This window comes from Cimex lectularius, unplaced genomic scaffold (genome assembly GCF_000648675.2).
Source record: "Cimex lectularius strain Harlan isolate CLEC.00 unplaced genomic scaffold, Clec_2.1 scaffold171, whole genome shotgun sequence".
Taxonomy (NCBI): Eukaryota; Metazoa; Arthropoda; class Insecta; order Hemiptera; family Cimicidae; genus Cimex; species Cimex lectularius.
The window spans coordinates 575,888-593,490 of record NW_019392711.1 but is presented as its reverse complement, the minus strand read 5'-3'; the positions used below and the strand labels follow the sequence as shown (position 1 = coordinate 593,490).

The window sequence follows — 17,603 nt, the reverse complement described above, 5'->3', positions numbered from 1 at the left end:
AATCTCTAAATCATATCTCTAAGTCATGAATCTTTTCACAGAAGAAATATTCATACATACATACAAATCTTACATAACAACTACCCTGAAAATATAATCAGCAGAATCATATACAATTGTAACCATGCACTACATAAAACAACATCCTCCACAGTACCCATACATCATTAACCCAATCATACAGAGACAAACCAATATACATGTCCATTCCTTAATTAAGTTAAACACTTTAACGTTTTATTAGATGAAGACTGAATAATACATGGATAAAGTTGCACATTTGGTGATTAATGTTGTCACCAAATGCTTTGCCTTTCTCTTTGGTATACAAGGAGCCAGAATACAGTGTTACATTCAGAAGATGTGTTGATCAGGGTGTATATCACACTTTGTTGTTTTTTTTAAATATATATATATATTAAATATCAGGCGATCAACCACTTAATATTTGGTCACTTTCCACCTTAAAAGCTTTGAAGCTGGGAGGCCAGGACCCCACAACAGCGGAAACCAGAGCCCCAGCAGTATCACGTGCCCCCAGAACACCCTTTCATATTAGATTTTATTTACGAAAAATTGTTCAGAAGTGTGTGCATGTGTGTGGGGCCGTCCACACTCCTCCCTGACTGAGGGACACAGGGGGGCTTCACAATGACCCAAGGATCCCAGGGGCACATACCCCACCCCGCCCATGACACCACCCGACAGGCACCCAAACTGCATCCCAAGACACCTCCCAACATCTGAGAAAAATTTCAGATTTTTGCAAAAAATTAATATTCTTTTGTATTAAATTATTTTATCATTTTATCTTCATATTACAAAAATTAGTTTTTGTTTTTTTTAGGAAAGTTAGTTTGTCTATTTGGTCAGAGTCATCACCAAGCGAGTCTTTGATGTTGGTTGGAATTTCCAGCCGATGTTTTTCTCCTTCATATTTTTGCACTTTGTTGTTTTTAACTGTTATCCTTTCTGTACAAACATCACAAAGTGTAGTATCTTTTTCTTTTTTTGCTATGAGATAAAAATGAGTAAGCCTATAACGACCAATTCTCAGCCTAGCAAGGACAACTTCTTCGTGCCTGGAACCCCTATGAGATAAGGCCCAAGGCTTTACATAGTATTTTATCTCCATAAGTTTGACATTAGAAATCGTTAACTATTCCTTTTGACATAGTTGCCAAGTCTTTCTTTTGTGCCAAGCTGTCATATCGGATTTGGGTGTTTTTGTAATTTTATCTCCATTAAGTGCACCCTGCTTTGCCAAATGGTCCACCTTCTCATTACCAAATATTCCGCAGTGTCCAGGAATCCAAATGAATACTACACTATTTCCTTGATTTTGCAGTGATTCAATGGCAAATAGGATGTACACTAAAGTACATACCCTAACCATCCCCACTGCGCTCTTTAAGAGCTGTTTGTTTCCTTGTTACATGCTTAAAGCATACCTAAGTCCCGGTTCATGAAGGAAGTTGATTAGTTGAATTGAATCTCGTTACGGTTACATTGTACGTCCCAAAACACTTCCGGAAAATGCAGCACCACATTTTGTTTTGTTAGTTGGTGTTTCTCTGCTTCTTGGCAGATGCAGAATCTGCACTTGCCATGTTGGGTTATGACAATCTTATTTAGATGTCCATTTAGTTTGCAGTGTTTTGTTAGGATTCGCTTTTTCCCTGCTTTCTTTGATTTTGTGAGATCAAACACGACCGGAATAAAAAATCGATCAGTGGAAACAGCTAAATACCATATTTTATCATTATGCAGAAAACTAATTTTTTTTAAACTTCCGTTTTAGACCATAGTCCTGAGAGGCTTAGACAATACTAAATATGTATACAAGGCACGATTTAAAAAATTGTCCTACTGTCCAAACGTTGAATTGTTAAATGCATGTTTTTAATATTTTCACTTTTATTAATTTTTAAAACTAAAAGTCTTTTATTGAAAATTGGCTTACTGGAAACGATTTGTAATAGCAGGCGTTCGTGTAAAGCCTCCATGTTGAATTTTTCTCGGAGAAATACGAGTAGGGAAATTTTACACCCGATCTCCGTAAAAAGGGAAATTTTCTTATAAACTGTAGTTCTTTACGGAAACACTGGTTGGAAGTAGGATGGCATCTTCTATGGATCTTACGAATTTGTCGTAAGAGGACGCAGGACTTATGTGAAACTGGATTGGATCTTAAAGCGTGGCTAATCAAGGTACAAAGAGGTTTGTGTTCAATTTGCTATAAGTTTTTTCTTCCACAAGTCCGCCCCCGTTCGACAGTCGGATTCGGCTTTCAGTCGGCACGGCACGAATCGGCCGACTTCTCGCCCCACGGTTCCCCGACTCCTTTCCATTCCAACCTAGCGATAAGCGAGTCGTCCTCACTTGTCTCCAGAATTCCGACCCTTCGACAGCCCTTTTTCATGACTCATGTAAATTGTATTGTAGGAAAATGAGCAGTTCAGAGGAGGTGTCGTGGATATCATGGTTTTGTGGCCTTAGGGGCAACGAGTTCTTCTGCGAAGTAAGTATTATTTGTTTACCCCGTTGAAATATTCTCGTCAACGTCAAAACGTCTATTTCTTAATTTGTAAATATAATTTCAACATAGAAAAGCCTCATTGGGCTTTGTAGGGCAGTTAACTTTCGAAATTGCAGAAAAGAAGGCTTCTATGTATTACTTATTTATTATATCTATGCATATTTATTAAAAGCACTATTAACTAGTATTTGTTATAGATTTAGTATTATTATCACTTTTTTTTTAAATATTAAAAGTTATACAACTTTTCTTTGTACAATTAACATGACTGTTCCACATGGTAATTGTACATCATACAGTGGTACTTAGCACTATCTTCAAGAGACCTAGGTTATTAGATCATTGTATCCGGATTTATATATTTTTTTAAAATTACCTACGTAATTGAGAAAAATGGTTAGGATAGAAGAAAAAGGCCGTTTATTACATATCAATAAAACTTTAAATTATGTGTTACACAAATGCAGTATGTATTATTACATAAACAATAACTTGTCGAAATACAGGTGCCTTTTTGTAGACGGCCCGGCTGAATTTCTCTTGAACCAATGACAGTACATAAAAAATACAAAAAAATCCGTGTTTTACCTTTTTTTGGAGGAAAATTATTCAGGGTACCTCATGGCCAGTTCAACTTCAAAATTTCAAACACAACCCTATACATCTGAAACAATTTTAAAGGTTTTTTTTTTACGATGAAAACGATGCAGTCAAATTTTAAATTGGTCAAAAAATGACAAAGTTATGGCAAAAAGAAACCGACAGTGTAATTTCGATGAGGAGTTTAATATTTTACTGTATGTCCTCGAAAATCTGAATTGTTGGAAGGGTTTTAGGTTAATGTGAACTACCTGATGATGACAAGAGTACGAAATTTTCGGATTTTTATCTGCCCTCGTTCGAAAATTCCAACGGTTTAGTATGCCATTAGAGGTTTACTTGGATCCGTCAGTCCATAGGATTTATGGAAAAACGTTTTCTTTAGCTGCCCATTTGTGCAAGGAACCTTTGATACCGTCATAATCAGAGTCCTGAAATCCCTGGACAAGAGCGATACTGCCTAAAATTGCAAGTACAGAAAACATCTCTAATTTTATTTTTTGAAAAACCTAAAACCTTCCAACATTTTGGATAGAGGAATTTGGATTTTTGCGAATGTCCAGTAAAATTAATTAATCTTTTGACTTAAGGTCTTCGTTCAAAAGAAAAAGTTAATCAGGTAAATACGCCTCTGCTCTAACATTATCGTGATTTCGATCCACTCGGATGCCAACTCCCAACTTTTCGAATTTTCCGTCCTTTTTGCCATTTTTCAAGGGGGTTCAGTGGGTTCGAATCCCGCTCTTGATATTAACTTTTTCAGTTCAACCAAGACCTTACATAAAAAGATTAATTAATTGAAAGAAGTAATTTGGTCAATTAGACCACTAAATATAAAGGGTACAGTAAAAAAATATTCAGCTCCTCATCGAAATTACACTGCCGGTTTCTTGGTGATTCTGTGAACGACCTGATGATGACAAGAGTACGAAATTCTCGGATTAATCAGTCAATAGGATGTATGGAAGATGTTTTCTTTAGTCTCCCAAATCGACATTTGTGCAAGGAACATTGGACGCCTGTCCCGAAGTCGTTTGTTGTTTGCCACATCTAATATACAGATGAAGTATGTTTTGATATATCCAATGCTTTGGCAGCATATGCATTGTAAGATTTGTTTTTGTTCGAATGGCCAATCAATCGTGATTTTTGTATAAAGTAGTGTAGTTATGACATAGATTTTTTATATACAGGGTGTCCTTTTTAGACACACAAAAAGTGTTTAATAATTTTTAGTCTAGTTTTAAATTTTGACCTTTTTTGCAGCAAAATTATAAAGGGTATGCCAGGCCCAGTTAAACTTCAAAATTTCAAATATATATCTATATATCCTGTGTTACCGGTTCCTCGCCGGACCGCTGGCAATTCACCTGCTCGCCGGGTACCTGGGGCTCAATGGAGATTTTTTCCGTGGTCGCTTTGTCTCCAAAAGTGAAATAATCAGGCGCCACAGTTTTTTATTTTTTTCCCTTCTTTTAGGAAAACAGTGAAACCCTGGGGGTGAAATAACAAGATAACAAATTTAAAAAAATAAAACACAACAAGAAAGTAAAATATCAATGTCCTCTGTATTGTGAATAAAATGTAAAACAAAAAAAAGAAATAAAACAAGTCTCCTCAAAATTTAAAAAAAAAAAAAAACTGTCCAGAAACCAATCTTATCATATAAATTCTCGAACCTCGTTTATGTTCTTTTTCTTGTCATTCCAGAGCTGTTCTCCCCTCGCACACGTGAACCCTCCACTCCACGATGATGAGAAAAGTCCCAAAATAATAAAATAATACACTGTCACGTTCCTTTTTTTACTTTTTCGCCTGGCTTGTCCACACAGACCATTCTCAGCTTGAGTCCTTATTCACACCGGTCGAGCCCCACTACTCGCCAGCGTCCCCACTGAGCCCTGGCTGGGCCTCCTTCGGCTTCCAAATGCCACCCGCGCGTCTTCGGCCTCTTCCAGGCCTCGCTCAACCTTGCCGAGGGCACCCTCGTCTCTGCCCGAGTCTGGTCACCCCAGTGCAAAAAAAAGTTTTTTTTCTCTCTCATTTTTGCTTATAACAGACACATCATTTTCAAGGATTTTTTATGATAAAAAAAAAAAAAAATGGTGCAATCGGATGTATTGGTCAAAAGGATTTGAAAGTATGTATTTTCCTCAGTTCTCATAACCAATTATACATTTTATTAGGTTTTGTGGTCCGCTTGACCAAATAAATTCTTTTTCCAATTATGGTTTTGGTTGAGATAAAAAGTCAGTGTCACAAGCAGGATTCGAACCCATGACCTTCGACTAAATACACCACTGCTCTACCACTTGAGCTATTGTGACTTCGATCCACTCCGGTCACCAACTTGCCATCTCAATCGCACCTTTTGAATTTTCCCTCCTTTTTGCCAATTTTGAGAGTGGATCAGTCACGATAGCTCAAGTGGTAGAGCAGCGGCGTATTTAGCCGAAGGTCGTGGGTTTGAATCCCACTTGTGACACTGACTTTTTTATCTAAAGCAAAACCTTAATTAATTGGAAAAAACTAATTACACATGTTAACATGATTACAAATAATATAAATGTCAATATATTAATATAGGTTAGCATATCGATGGTTTGATTTATTGGATTAAAAGTGTTTGTGGAAATCTTACTTAGCTAGAAATTAAGTAATTATAATATCTGTGGAATGCTTACATCACGAACCGTTTGGAGTTGACCTGTCAAGCCGTAAAATGATGGTTCGAAAGTGTGGTTAGGGCAATAAAGTAATAAAACTATCATCTTTCCATTGTACATTGGGGTCGACCACTACCCTCTCTTCAAATGAGACTTTCAGTGGTGGTGGCCCAAAACTTCTGTTGACCGTGTGGCGCTCCCAGGGCTTGGGCTATGTCACAGATATTACGTCTGTTGGTCAAAACTGTTTTTTTCCTCATGTTTGAACATATAATGCTAACATTAATTCTATTAAAAATACTGACGTGGAAAAATATCACTTTATCTTTAAAATAGATCTTGTATGCTACTTCTTTTTTATTATACAATCAAGTTTCAATGTACTACTATTATAGATTATTTCTTTGTACTGACAGATGTACTCTTTTAAACTCTTCACTGATATTTTTTTCAGGTGGATGAAGATTATATACAAGATAAATTTAATTTGACAGGTCTTAATGAACAAGTTCCACATTACCGTCATGCACTGGATATGATATTAGATTTGGAACCAGGTAAAAACTTACTAAATTTACACTTTTTACTTTAAACCATTTTTACTGTTGTACAAAGCACAGTCAGATTATTAATCTTCGACATTTAATTTTGACCCTTAGATGATGATGTTGATGATGCTAATACCCAATCAGATTTAATTGAACAAGCTGCAGAAATGTTGTATGGGCTTATTCATGCCAGGTACATATTAACAAATCGTGGAATAGGACAGATGATAGAAAAATATCAGTCGGGAGATTTTGGTAATTGCCCAAGAGTATACTGCGAATCACAACCTCTGCTGCCTATAGGTGACTTTTGGCAGTTTGAATTTTTGTGTGTATGATTTGAATTTCGTTTAATATCGCGCTTTTCAGGTTTATCTGATGTTCCCGGAGAGGCTATGGTGAAATCTTACTGCCCAAAATGCATGGATGTGTACACACCAAAATCATCACGCCACCACCACACTGATGGGGCTTATTTTGGCACTGGCTTTCCTCATATGTTATTTATGGTTCACCCTGAATACAGGCCAAAGCGACCAAGCAACCAATTTATTGCAAGGTATGTTACATGTAACAGTATTTTAATTTTAATTTCTTAATTATTGCTTGATTTTCAGGTTATATGGCTTTAAAATCCATCCTTTAGCTTACCAAATTCAACATCAGGCATCAGCAGCAGCTAATCTTAAGCCTCCTTTGCGATTGACGTACAACAATGGGGGGAAACGTTGACAATGTTAGATGGATAATGTGCCAGTCCTAATCAATATGTCATTCCTGAATGTAGCTTCTTTTTGGCCTGTTAAACAAAAAACATCGTATGGCAAAACTAAATTCTTGTATTTATTAATTTAAATTGCAGATTATTAACTCACATTTTACAGGATATGTGTATGTATTTTATTAAAATATCGTTATATTTAGTTGATTGAAGGAGAAATAAAAACTAGAGGTTTGTTTATGGGGGGGAGGCAGATTTTTGTTATAACTAGGTAGTATGACAAGATTTCTCAAAATTATTTTTAAGAAACTTCCCAACTAAAAAAAAATTTCATTCATATTTTTAAAAAAAGTACAATCTGAATAAATTATTAGATGATGTAGGACGTTATGAAGGAGTAGAGTTGCAAGCCTTCCCTCATCAGCATTAATTATTTCAAGAAAAAGAACCTTTTTTTAATCCTTAGAAATATAATATGACAGTTTCAGTGTTTTAAAATTATATGATTTTTATCTTTACTATTGCCTTGCATCTAAACGATCAGTCATACAATCAATTTTGATGCAATTTAATTTTAGGGGAAAGTACTGATTGAGGTGAAATTTAATTTATACTTTTATAAGTGTTTTGTTTTAAATCAACAAAATATCACTTTCATTTGTACAGTATAATAAATAAAACAATAGAAGCAATGTTTGTTTGGTATATGTTATTATTTCATTTACTGCACCAACATTACATTTACATTACTTTTCCCTAGTGAAGTAGTTATTATTCAACTTAACCAAGAAAAGTACAGTTCAAATACAAATGATCTTTACAAGTCAAGTTTGACACAGTAGGTAAAAACCACTGCAAGAAAATGAAGTTTTATATCAGTAGTAGGCATTAACAAAGTTAGACACAATGATCTCCGATGTAGTTTGTGATCAGCCTCCATACTAGAAATTTATGTAGAAAAGGTGATCCGTGATGAGGCCAAATTAGTAAACAAAATACATAAAACAAATTAGTAAAATAAATAGTAAATTTGCCTCATCCCTCATCTTTTTTACGTGAATTGTTAGCCATAATCCAAATTGAAACTGAATTAATTTGTATTCACATCCATGGTCATTATAAATTGTAATGTTAATTCTTTTTTGTTACTATTATTGCCTCATTATTCAAAAATAGTGACTTTACAAAACTAGTAAAAGGGAAGGTTTATTGTCAAGTTCAAATTAAAAATTTAGACTTTAATGTTGTATCAGTAGAAAACAGTCCAACATAAAGCTCATTGCATATATGGTATTCTTATTTACTATGTATGTACTCATTTCTTTTATACATACTAGTTTTATTACCCGGCATTGCCAGGGGGATAATAAAAAGTGTTATTTCTCTTTTTTGTAAATCCTAATGCCCATTTTATACTCTCTAAACCTACCCGGCACTAATAAAAACAAAGAGTGAAAGTTTCATCGAAATCGGTTTTATAGTTTTTGTTTTTATGATTAACTCACAAACATTCATGTTTATTTATATTAAGAAAGAACATACACATATTTTTTAATATCATAAAATCCTTTATAACCCACAAAACATATTTTTATGATATATACAAACCCCTTAATTTGGTGAATGAATGTTCAAAAAAATTCGAAGAAAACCATAACCCACAATACTTTTTTCTCTCAATTAATTTCACTTAGTGCCAATGATCTGTTAATTGTATAAAATTTAATAAGACGACCCAACAGACAGATTTAAACAATTTGTAAATTAGCATGGAAAAAGTACAAAATAATTTGAATTCACCTCAGGTGGCCAAAACAGTAGTAGTGTATTTACCCATTCATGTTTTTGTGCGCATAAAGGTGGCTCTAGACATGCAGGATTTGCCGAATCTTGACGTGGCAATGGGTGTTATTGGCTAATTGGTTTCCTTGTCTGCTTCAAAATATACAAATATTCATGAAGTAGCCGAACTCAAATCGTACACATATTCAGGAATCAACTGTACAGTATGGATATCAAAACGATTACTAACTAGTACAGATGTATTAATAAGAAATGGATTAGCCCAAAATAAGTCAGAGTTCCTCGATCTGTACCAAGCTGAACCAATAAATTGGAACACTTTTCTACCGAATCATAAAAATTGAAACGAGGTTTTCGATGCATGGAAGAGGATCGAAAGTAAGATGGGGCAACATGACTGAGTTTGTAGCCAGTATACAAAACATTAACCGCAGTTGCAGCAACGGCAATTTCATGGTTGGTAGTAAGACTTGCATGGCAGTTGGCAAAATGTGTTTGCTGTTTGTGCACAAACTGGCTGGTTGTATGAACCCTGCATGTGTGTATAGTGTATACATAGGCACACTATTTGGCAAATGCCAACACGACCACATCTGAAGACTTGGCAAGCGTTCGGCATTTGGTGAATACCACATGTCTGGAGCCACCTTAATGCAAATATCAGTTTTTCTTTCATGAAGAGTTCAGTTCACTAAGGCTTACTTTCTGCTAGGTGCATCATTGGCCACAACGGCAAGGGGTTGATACAGTGCTCATTACCGTTAGTCCTGGGTTCGAATCCAGTAGCCCTTCAGTGCAACCTAACATACTTAAAAAAAAAATTCAACCAGCACCTCGAGGGTTCTTACAACCTCATAAAAAAGCCTTAAGGCTCTTCCCTCAAACTTTTTCATTGACTAACTACATCCCTTAAAATTCAACTTGCCATTCATGCAAATGTACAAAACTGGGGCTTGCTATAGTATTTATTTCATTAGGCTTGAATAAAACCGTTATTTTCCTTAATTAAACTGACCTATAATTAAGTTGAGAGTAAGAATTCTATAAGTACTACTTACAAATAATACTTTCATCATAATTATGATATTTTTGTTTTCCATTCGGGATCGTTTTTATTTTTTTAGGACTATATAGTAGTTATGATAAATTAATTATAAGACAATAAATATAAATTATCCAGGTGTCATTAGCTATTAAATCACCCATTAAAATAATAATTATACACATTAAAAACATCACTATATTCAGAAGTTAAATATAAAATAAATTTAAGGTTTACATTTGAGAAAGTATAATTATTTCATGGGATAACACATGGCAAATTAAAAATGTCGCTGATAGACAGACCTCAACAAAAATAGTTTTTTCCTCAACATTCAGATTGACAAATGAAACCAGTTGGCTATTGGACGACAGTATTAATAATAATACATTCCTTTGTAAAAATATTTTATTTAATCACAAACTGTACAATGTAAATAAACATACAATCAAAATTATTTTACAATTCTTGTTCTTTTCAACTTGATAAAATGCACAGATTCGCCTCAAGTAAGAAAAAACGTAAGGGATGGAGCCTGTTGTTTTAAATAATATTTGTATATATCTTCAAATTAATGCCTATGTCTATGCCTGTAAACATAAAAAGAAAGTTTTAACTAGGAAAGAGATATTAAAAGAAAATATATTTGTCTACCTAGATCTGCTCCTAGACCTTGATCTATGCCTCCGCTTCTCTTCGCCATGCCGATATCTACCTCGGTCATGGCTGTGGTGCTTCCACCGCTTGTCTCTATCATTGCTATGTCTTTCTGGACTATGGCCCCTTCTCCTGTCATCTCTTAGTCTCCCATCGTCCTCGATTCGGCGGTCCTTGAGAGGATTGTAATGCCTAGTTTTATCTACTTCATTGTATTCTGTGTCTGTGGAGCGCCTCACTGCAGTAGATTTCTGTGTACCGATACCACTAGGGAAGCGAAGCGCCATGTTCCTCTCAATTTTTTGCTAAAAACAAGTTTTGTCTAGGTATGTTTTTTCGGAGTATTCAAGCCTACTCACTTGTATTGGTACGGGTATTCTTGGGAATAATGTCGAAAACCACTCCAATTTACAAAGGAACGTTTTCAGGATGTTGCCTATAGTCATGACTTGTCCTCCTCCTGCTTTTACATCCAGTTCCTAAATACATAAGAAGCACATTCATTCTAAAATATTTTAAAGAAAGACAAGAGCCGAGTGAGAAATAATTTTTGTAACGAATGGAAATTTAATTGCTTATGAAATACCTGAACAAAGATATTTCAATACAGACTAAAGTTTCCTTCCTCATTTCTATTACATTGTAAATTCACACCTTACCTCGCTGTCTTCTAGATATTCATCATACCAATCCCAAAGGTCAGGCGGTGGCTGAGTGTACCTAAAAATTAATTTAATTACATTAGAAAATTTATTTGACATAATGAGAATATTTTAACGCATACCTTATATACATAAAGCCCAAGGCCCTTATATAAGGTGAATCTGGGTGTGTTATAAGGCCGTTGAGTTGTTTACGAGTCAGTTTCAAAGTAAACAATTTAAACAAAAGGCAATATGCTGTTGAAACAATCCCTCCTGCTCCAACACCTCGCACCTAGATAGTACATTATAGAGTTATTACTACAGAATAGACCTAATTTATAAACATGTACAAATCTTAAACATGGGATAAAAAAAGACAATGGATAAAACAAAATAACATGCACACAAATTTTAAAAAAAATTATGAGAGAATTATAACATAATACAAAAAACTTAAGTATACAACTTTGTTAAGTTCTTCTGTATAAATTTCAACGCACACAACTAAGAGTTTATATGTCAATTTTTGAAGGATTGTTGGTGAATATGGTATGTTGGGTGTAATAAATAAACCAGAAAGAAAAATGTGTAAGTTTTATGTGAAAAACTTTTTTTATTAATTTGAACAGAAGGATCTTCAGTGAGGTCACAACAGAAATGATATTTATTTAAGTTTTTGCCGAGCTTTCGACGATTATATCATCGCCAGGGCCTAATATTTGGGAAATTATCGCATTTAGAAACATGTTATTTCATTTAAACAAAACAAAATTAAAAACAATTATTTTTCTTACTTCAACTCGACATCTTGAGAGCAGAGAATCATCGAAAGCTCGGCAAAAACTTTAAAAAAATTGTCCTTTCTGTTGTGACCTCACCGAAGATCCTTCTGTTTAAATTGTTCAACAAACAGGTAGATACATCATCTCATCTTTAATTTTTTTTATCAAACTTCATCCGGGCGTGTGGGCAGCATATCAACAGCTTTTTTTTTTTTTGTGAGTTTTCTCACTACTCCGCCAATAGTTGGCAGGGAGATACATGTATTCTCTAGTTAGACTCTTTCCAACCAGATCCTGCCAAAAACTCAACAAGCTAATCCCGTCCGCATCCTCAGTACTCATCTAAATTTAATGTAGTCAGCAGGTGGCCACTCTACCACTGGCGCGCCTGGAATCTAGAATTTTTTTTTAGAAGCATTCAACTCAAAATGTAAGTAAATTTTTTTTTCTATTTTATTTACTTTTGAATACTCTTGATTGACTTTTGATTTCAACCTATATTTCTTACCAGTTGTTTATCTTGTAAAGTATTACTTTCAATGTACCTTCACATGGACATTGATTAGGTTGGATTTTTGCAATTGTTTGTTTTTATCTTTTTTCACTGTGTTAATTTTTATTTAGTTTCCAATGTGTGATATTATTTCAAAGAAAGAGTAAAGACTGCTTTTGTAAGGCAAGGTTCCTTTATTTTCTACAAATATTATTAGTTAAAAATATTTCTAGTTCATTTTTTTTTTTGTATTGTTTCCGATATGGTACTATTTTTTAAAAAAGGCTATCATTTTATGTTAAAGTGCCTCTATTATGCCAAGGTAATCTAATCTAGTTCATTCTAGTTCCAATGTTTTTATTTACCCAAGAAAAAAGAAGACTGTAAGCATAAGAATTATAGTCAGTGCCTTTTTTTATGTATCTATATTTTTTAAATAATAAAATAAAAAGAGTTTAAAACGTTTGAATTAATTTATTTTAATCATTCTAAAACACGCAATTGGAATCAAGGAAAATGATAAAGGTTGCAAAAATTCATGGATGGCCCGATTGCCGCCTATGCGCCCAGAAGTGTGACATGGAAGATGCGCCCAGAGAAGGTTAATACATTTATTTAAAACTAGTCAAATGAGACCATCTATTAATTTTACAATGACATAACTTAGAAAATAATTAATACTCTTTAGTGTCACTAGAGTATTCATTAGTGTCACAGTTTATCTAGTTGAGTTTCTACCCAACTAATTCACTCTTATGGCTTACGATGTGCTAACTATGAAAATTATGCCTGAAGTCATGCTCTCTGGGATTTTGGCATGCACAGAAGGTCATTTTGTTTGTTCAATTCAAGTCATTTAATTTATATTTTCTCAATAAAAAAAAAGAGTAGTGACTTTATTGAAAAACGAACCAAACCCATCATTTTAAATTGATTTTCCTTTTAGTATTAAAATATCCATCGAGATCATTATAAATACAATCTAAATTGTCATAATATTAATAATATTTTCTATCAGAACATAGTTTCAGATTTATATACATGACAAGTAGAGATGAATAACCATGTCCAAATCTTATTTAAAATAGGTAAAATTCGATGGAATTATGAAGGCCTTTAAAAGTTGTGAAGCTGCATCTCCATTGCGCGAAAATCAACACGAGAATCATACATAAAATTGCTGTCTCGCATTAACCATTTCCACGAGACGAAACGAGACGAGCCATCAGTTTGTGCAAATCAAGCATGCCATCTACACTTACTGCAGCATCAGCGTTTGATATCATGGCGATACTTTATGTTAAGAATAAAAAGAAAAACAAAAGAAGAAAACATTTTCTTCCATGCATCTATCCTGTTGTTATTATGGTCATTTTTATCTTTAGCATCCCACAAAAATCGACAGGTCTGATAAAGTTGGATAAGTTGAATGCAAGCTCGAGATAGTGCGTTTAAACGGAGAGAACAGCCAACTCGAGGCACTTTGATGCACACTAAAAACCGATCTTCTCACCCCAAAACATCCTCGCACCAAAAGTTTTGGAGTCCGGGCTAGATATCAACAACTTGTGATTTTCATACAATGGAAACCCAGCTTGAGAGTTGAGATATGACACACAAAATATAAAAACCAATAGACAGAAAGTAAAATTTAATGAGGTGGAATCAACTAGGCAAACCCGATCATGAAAATATTAATTTTGTATGTCAAACTGTACCCAGATATGTATTAAAAGTTAAAAGTATTGCAATTCTGTTAAATTGGGACACAAAATTAATGAAGGTTTTGAAAATGTTTCATTTTCACAGGTGCTTGTCTTGTAAACGAAGCTAAATCCTCAAATCTAATTTATGGATTATAATAAATATTTTTGATTGTTATCTTTTATGCAAAACATTGTAGTTTATATTGAATTTTATAAGAGTGAAGACCTGCAAAACTAAAAATATGTCCAACTAGATTTTTGACAAATTTATTTGTACGAATTTAAACTTAGGCAAAGTGTGGCCCAAACATCAATACAGTTTGGGTGGAGGGGAAGCATTAGCGAATACATTGTGTAGCGATGGTTTCAGAGATTTTGATCTCGAAGACAGGGAATTCCATTGTGGACGACGACCAATTCAAAACATTGATTGAAGAAAATTCGCGTTAAGACAACAGGGAAATTGCAAAGAGCTTAGTGTTGGCCACTTAACAGTTGTTTGCCATCAGGAGTAAATTGGTAAAGTAAAGAAGCTCGACAAGTGGGTACCACACAAACTAACCAAAGTCCAAAGAAATCGATGCTTTGAAATTTCCACGTCTTTTCTGTTGCACCATCAAAATGATCTATTTCTTGATCAAATCATCACATGCGATGAGAAATGGATTCTGTATGATAACAGGAGTGTACTCACTACTACTGTGTACAGGTCACTGATTGAACAAGGATGAAACGCCAAAACACTTCCCGATTCTAAATTTGCACTCAAAAAAAGGTTATGTTGATTGTTTGGTACTGTACTGCTGGTATTGTCAGCTATAATTTCCTGAATTATAACACAGCAGAAAAATATTGCCAAATTGACGAAATGCATGGGTAACTGCAACTTTTTCCAGTATTGGTAAACCGTAAGAAGACAATTCATGCCAACAATATGCCAGTGGAAACTTAACGACTTAGGATATGATACCAAACCACACCCTCGATATTCACCCGACCTCTCACCTTCCACTTTTTTAGGCATTTTCAACACTTTTTGAGGGGTAAAATTTTTAGGTGAAGCCTAAAACACCAACCAAGACTTTACTGAGAGTTGAAATATTTTTGTGACAGAATAAAAGCGCTTACTACACATTGGCAAAGATGCAGATTGTGATGGAAAATATTTAGAATTATTTTATTTTATAAAAATTAAAAATAGTTTTAAATGCCTTTTCAAAACCTGCATTATTTTTGCACAAACCCAATACATGAGCACAAACTAAACTTCTACATATATTACCTGACCAATTAGAAAATTGCTTCAAATTGTTCACAAATAAAAGTTAGGATTCATATAAAAAATAGCTGGTATGGGAAAAATAAGTATCAGCTTAACAACACATTTGATACAGTACTCATAATAAATTATATTAATCCATTTATGTTCAGAGGGTTAATAGACCATATTAACTATTTCAATTAATTATTTATTTTTTTATATAACGTCTTGGTTGAGATGAAAAAGTTAGTGTCATGTGCGGGATTCGAACCCACGACCTTTGGCTAGCCGTAAAAACACAAGACCAATTTTGCACAATCCAACATGAAATTGATACTAAATCACGAAGGATATACCATAATTAAAAAGAAAGACAATGAAACATTAATCAGGGAAAAATCAAACTGATTGTTAAATGATTTTTTTTAAATTATGACCAATTTGGACAGTCCAATGTTGTATTGACCCCGAACAATGTGAATCGATCATAGTCAAAAAATAGGGTGAAAATTTTCTACAAAACAAGTTTATTATGGTTAATAATTTTTAATTAAGACCAGTTTTGGCCAGTACAACATTCTACTGATGCTAGATTCATTCAGCTCAATACGCCGCTGCTCTAACCAAATCGTCACATAAAAAGAAAAATTAATTGAAATAATTAATACAGTCAATAAGACCACTAAACATAAATGGTTTAATATAATAAGTAAAGAAATAATGATTTCACTGACAGTTCGCCGTGGCCATTTTCATAAGTAGCTGAAAATCAAATTTTGATTACACGACATTTGAAAAATGGCAAAAAGAGAGAAAATTCGAAAGGTTGTCGGATGAGATGGGGAGTTGGTGTCCGAGTGGATCGAATTCAGAAAAAGTGGTTAGAGCAGCAGCATATTGAGACGAAGGCCGTGGGTTCAAATCCTGCTAGTGACACTAAATTTTTCATCTCAACCAAGACCTTACATAAAAAGAATAATTATTGAAATAATTAATATGGTCAATTAGACCACTAAACATAAATGGATTAATATAATAAGTAAAGAAGTAATGACTCCGCTAACAGTTCGCCATGGCTATTTTCATATCGCTGAAAATCGAATTTTGATTACATGACATTTGAAAAATGGAAAAAAGAGGTAAAATACAAAAGTTTGTCGGTTGAGATGGGGAGTTGGTGTCCGAGTGGATCAAAGTCAGAAAAGGTTAAGTGGTTAGAGCAGCGGCGTATTGAGCTGAAGGCCGTGGGTTCAAATCCCGCTCATGACACTAAATTTTTCATCTCAACCAAGACCTTACATAAAAAGAATAATTAATCAAAATAATAAATTATTAGATCATTTTACATTAAAGATACTCACACCTCCACACATTCCGGTCTGGCCTGCAGTCTTCCTGCTTCCTTTCTCCCATGGCTCCAAATGTGCGACCTTGTAATATATCTCATCAATGACTTCGTGATAAGTCTTAAGCCCATACAAATTAACTAGAAAAAAAACAATTCGTCAAGACGGTATTGTTTTATGCCATAAGCTAAAACGATTTACCTTTAAAGTAATGTGAGGATTGTATATTAGTTAGTATAAGAGGATTGAGATTCATCGTCCTCTCGTTGCCCCAGAGTGGCAGAATGTTGCTCTTTTTCTGCCCGGTACCCGAATTGACATATTTCGGCTCCTCTTCCTCCTCGTAATCTACAAAAGTGGGAAAAATCTTTAGTTTCATACCAAACGTATGGTAAACGATAGCACTCACTTTCGTCATAGTAGTTTGTAGGTTTCATTTCTTTTACGGAATGGGGATTTTAAACGAGTTCCATGAAAACGGCTAGCCCTCTTTCCGTATGAACGCGTTTACGGCACGTAGCACCAGACACAACCGTAAAAACTTCAACGAAAAAAAAATCTCCGTAAACCGAGATGTCAGAACAACAACTAACTAACCTAAAAACCCCAATGCTTACCAAACTAAACTACAGGCGTATAAATCAAACGAACCGAAATTTACCCAATGCCTTCTAATAGACCCGTCCATATAATGTAGAGCTGTCATCTGAAACAATAACCAAGTACTTTAATAATCCTGTATTAAAAAATAAAATAAAAACTGTCTTAGAAACCATTTCAATTCGAATTTAATAA

General features: G+C 34.3%; 2 protein-coding genes across 4 annotated transcripts; one reads left to right on the top strand and one right to left on the bottom strand.

Annotated features, from left to right (window-relative positions):
• The first annotated feature begins 1,993 nt into the window (after positions 1 to 1,993).
• Positions 1,994 to 7,763, top strand: LOC106667623 (casein kinase II subunit beta). 2 transcript variants are annotated; one of them, XM_014395684.2, is made up of 6 exons: positions 1,994 to 2,220; positions 2,446 to 2,521; positions 6,260 to 6,362; positions 6,465 to 6,656; positions 6,723 to 6,912; positions 6,971 to 7,763. In XM_014395684.2, exons 2-6 carry the CDS (start codon positions 2,450 to 2,452, stop codon positions 7,083 to 7,085), a joined length of 672 nt encoding a protein of 223 aa, XP_014251170.1. In that variant the 5' UTR covers positions 1,994 to 2,220; positions 2,446 to 2,449; the 3' UTR covers positions 7,086 to 7,763. The 2 variants fall into 2 exon arrangements, with proteins under 2 accessions (XP_014251170.1, XP_014251171.1); XM_014395685.2 differs by having other exon boundaries at positions 2,085 to 2,210.
• Positions 7,764 to 10,312: 2,549 nt separating this feature from the next.
• On the bottom strand, positions 10,313 to 17,462 carry LOC106667565 (pre-mRNA-splicing factor 38B). Of its 2 annotated transcripts, XM_014395598.2 has the most exons (8): positions 17,218 to 17,453; positions 17,010 to 17,156; positions 16,824 to 16,948; positions 11,361 to 11,512; positions 11,236 to 11,296; positions 10,936 to 11,055; positions 10,574 to 10,881; positions 10,313 to 10,509 (listed from the first exon to the last, which is right to left on the bottom strand). In XM_014395598.2, the coding sequence occupies exons 1-8, from the start codon at positions 17,243 to 17,245 to the stop codon at positions 10,491 to 10,493; spliced, it is 960 nt and encodes a 319-aa protein (XP_014251084.1). In that variant the 5' UTR covers positions 17,246 to 17,453; the 3' UTR covers positions 10,313 to 10,490. The 2 variants fall into 2 exon arrangements, with proteins under 2 accessions (XP_014251084.1, XP_014251086.1); XM_014395600.2 differs by lacking the exons at positions 10,313 to 10,509; positions 10,574 to 10,881 and having other exon boundaries at positions 11,231 to 11,296; positions 17,218 to 17,462.
• Positions 17,463 to 17,603: the final 141 nt, after the last annotated feature.

Bases quoted from the DNA above. Each gene is read 5' to 3' on its own strand.
- LOC106667623 (XM_014395684.2), top strand. From the start codon at position 2,450: ATGAGCAGTTCAGAGGAGGTGTCGTGGATATCATGGTTTTGTGGCCTT. The intron at 2,522-6,259 runs GTAAGTATTATT...TATTTTTTTCAG, and splicing joins GCAACGAGTTCTTCTGCGAA to GTGGATGAAGATTATATACA. The intron at 6,913-6,970 runs GTATGTTACATG...CTTGATTTTCAG, and splicing joins AGCAACCAATTTATTGCAAG to GTTATATGGCTTTAAAATCC.
- LOC106667565 (XM_014395598.2), bottom strand. From the start codon at position 17,245: ATGAAACCTACAAACTACTATGACGAAA. The intron at 11,297-11,360 runs GTATGCGTTAAA...ATTAATTTTTAG, and splicing joins TTGGGCTTTATGTATATAAG to GTACACTCAGCCACCGCCTG. The intron at 10,882-10,935 runs GTGAGTAGGCTT...ACTTGTTTTTAG, and splicing joins GAATACCCGTACCAATACAA to CAAAAAATTGAGAGGAACAT.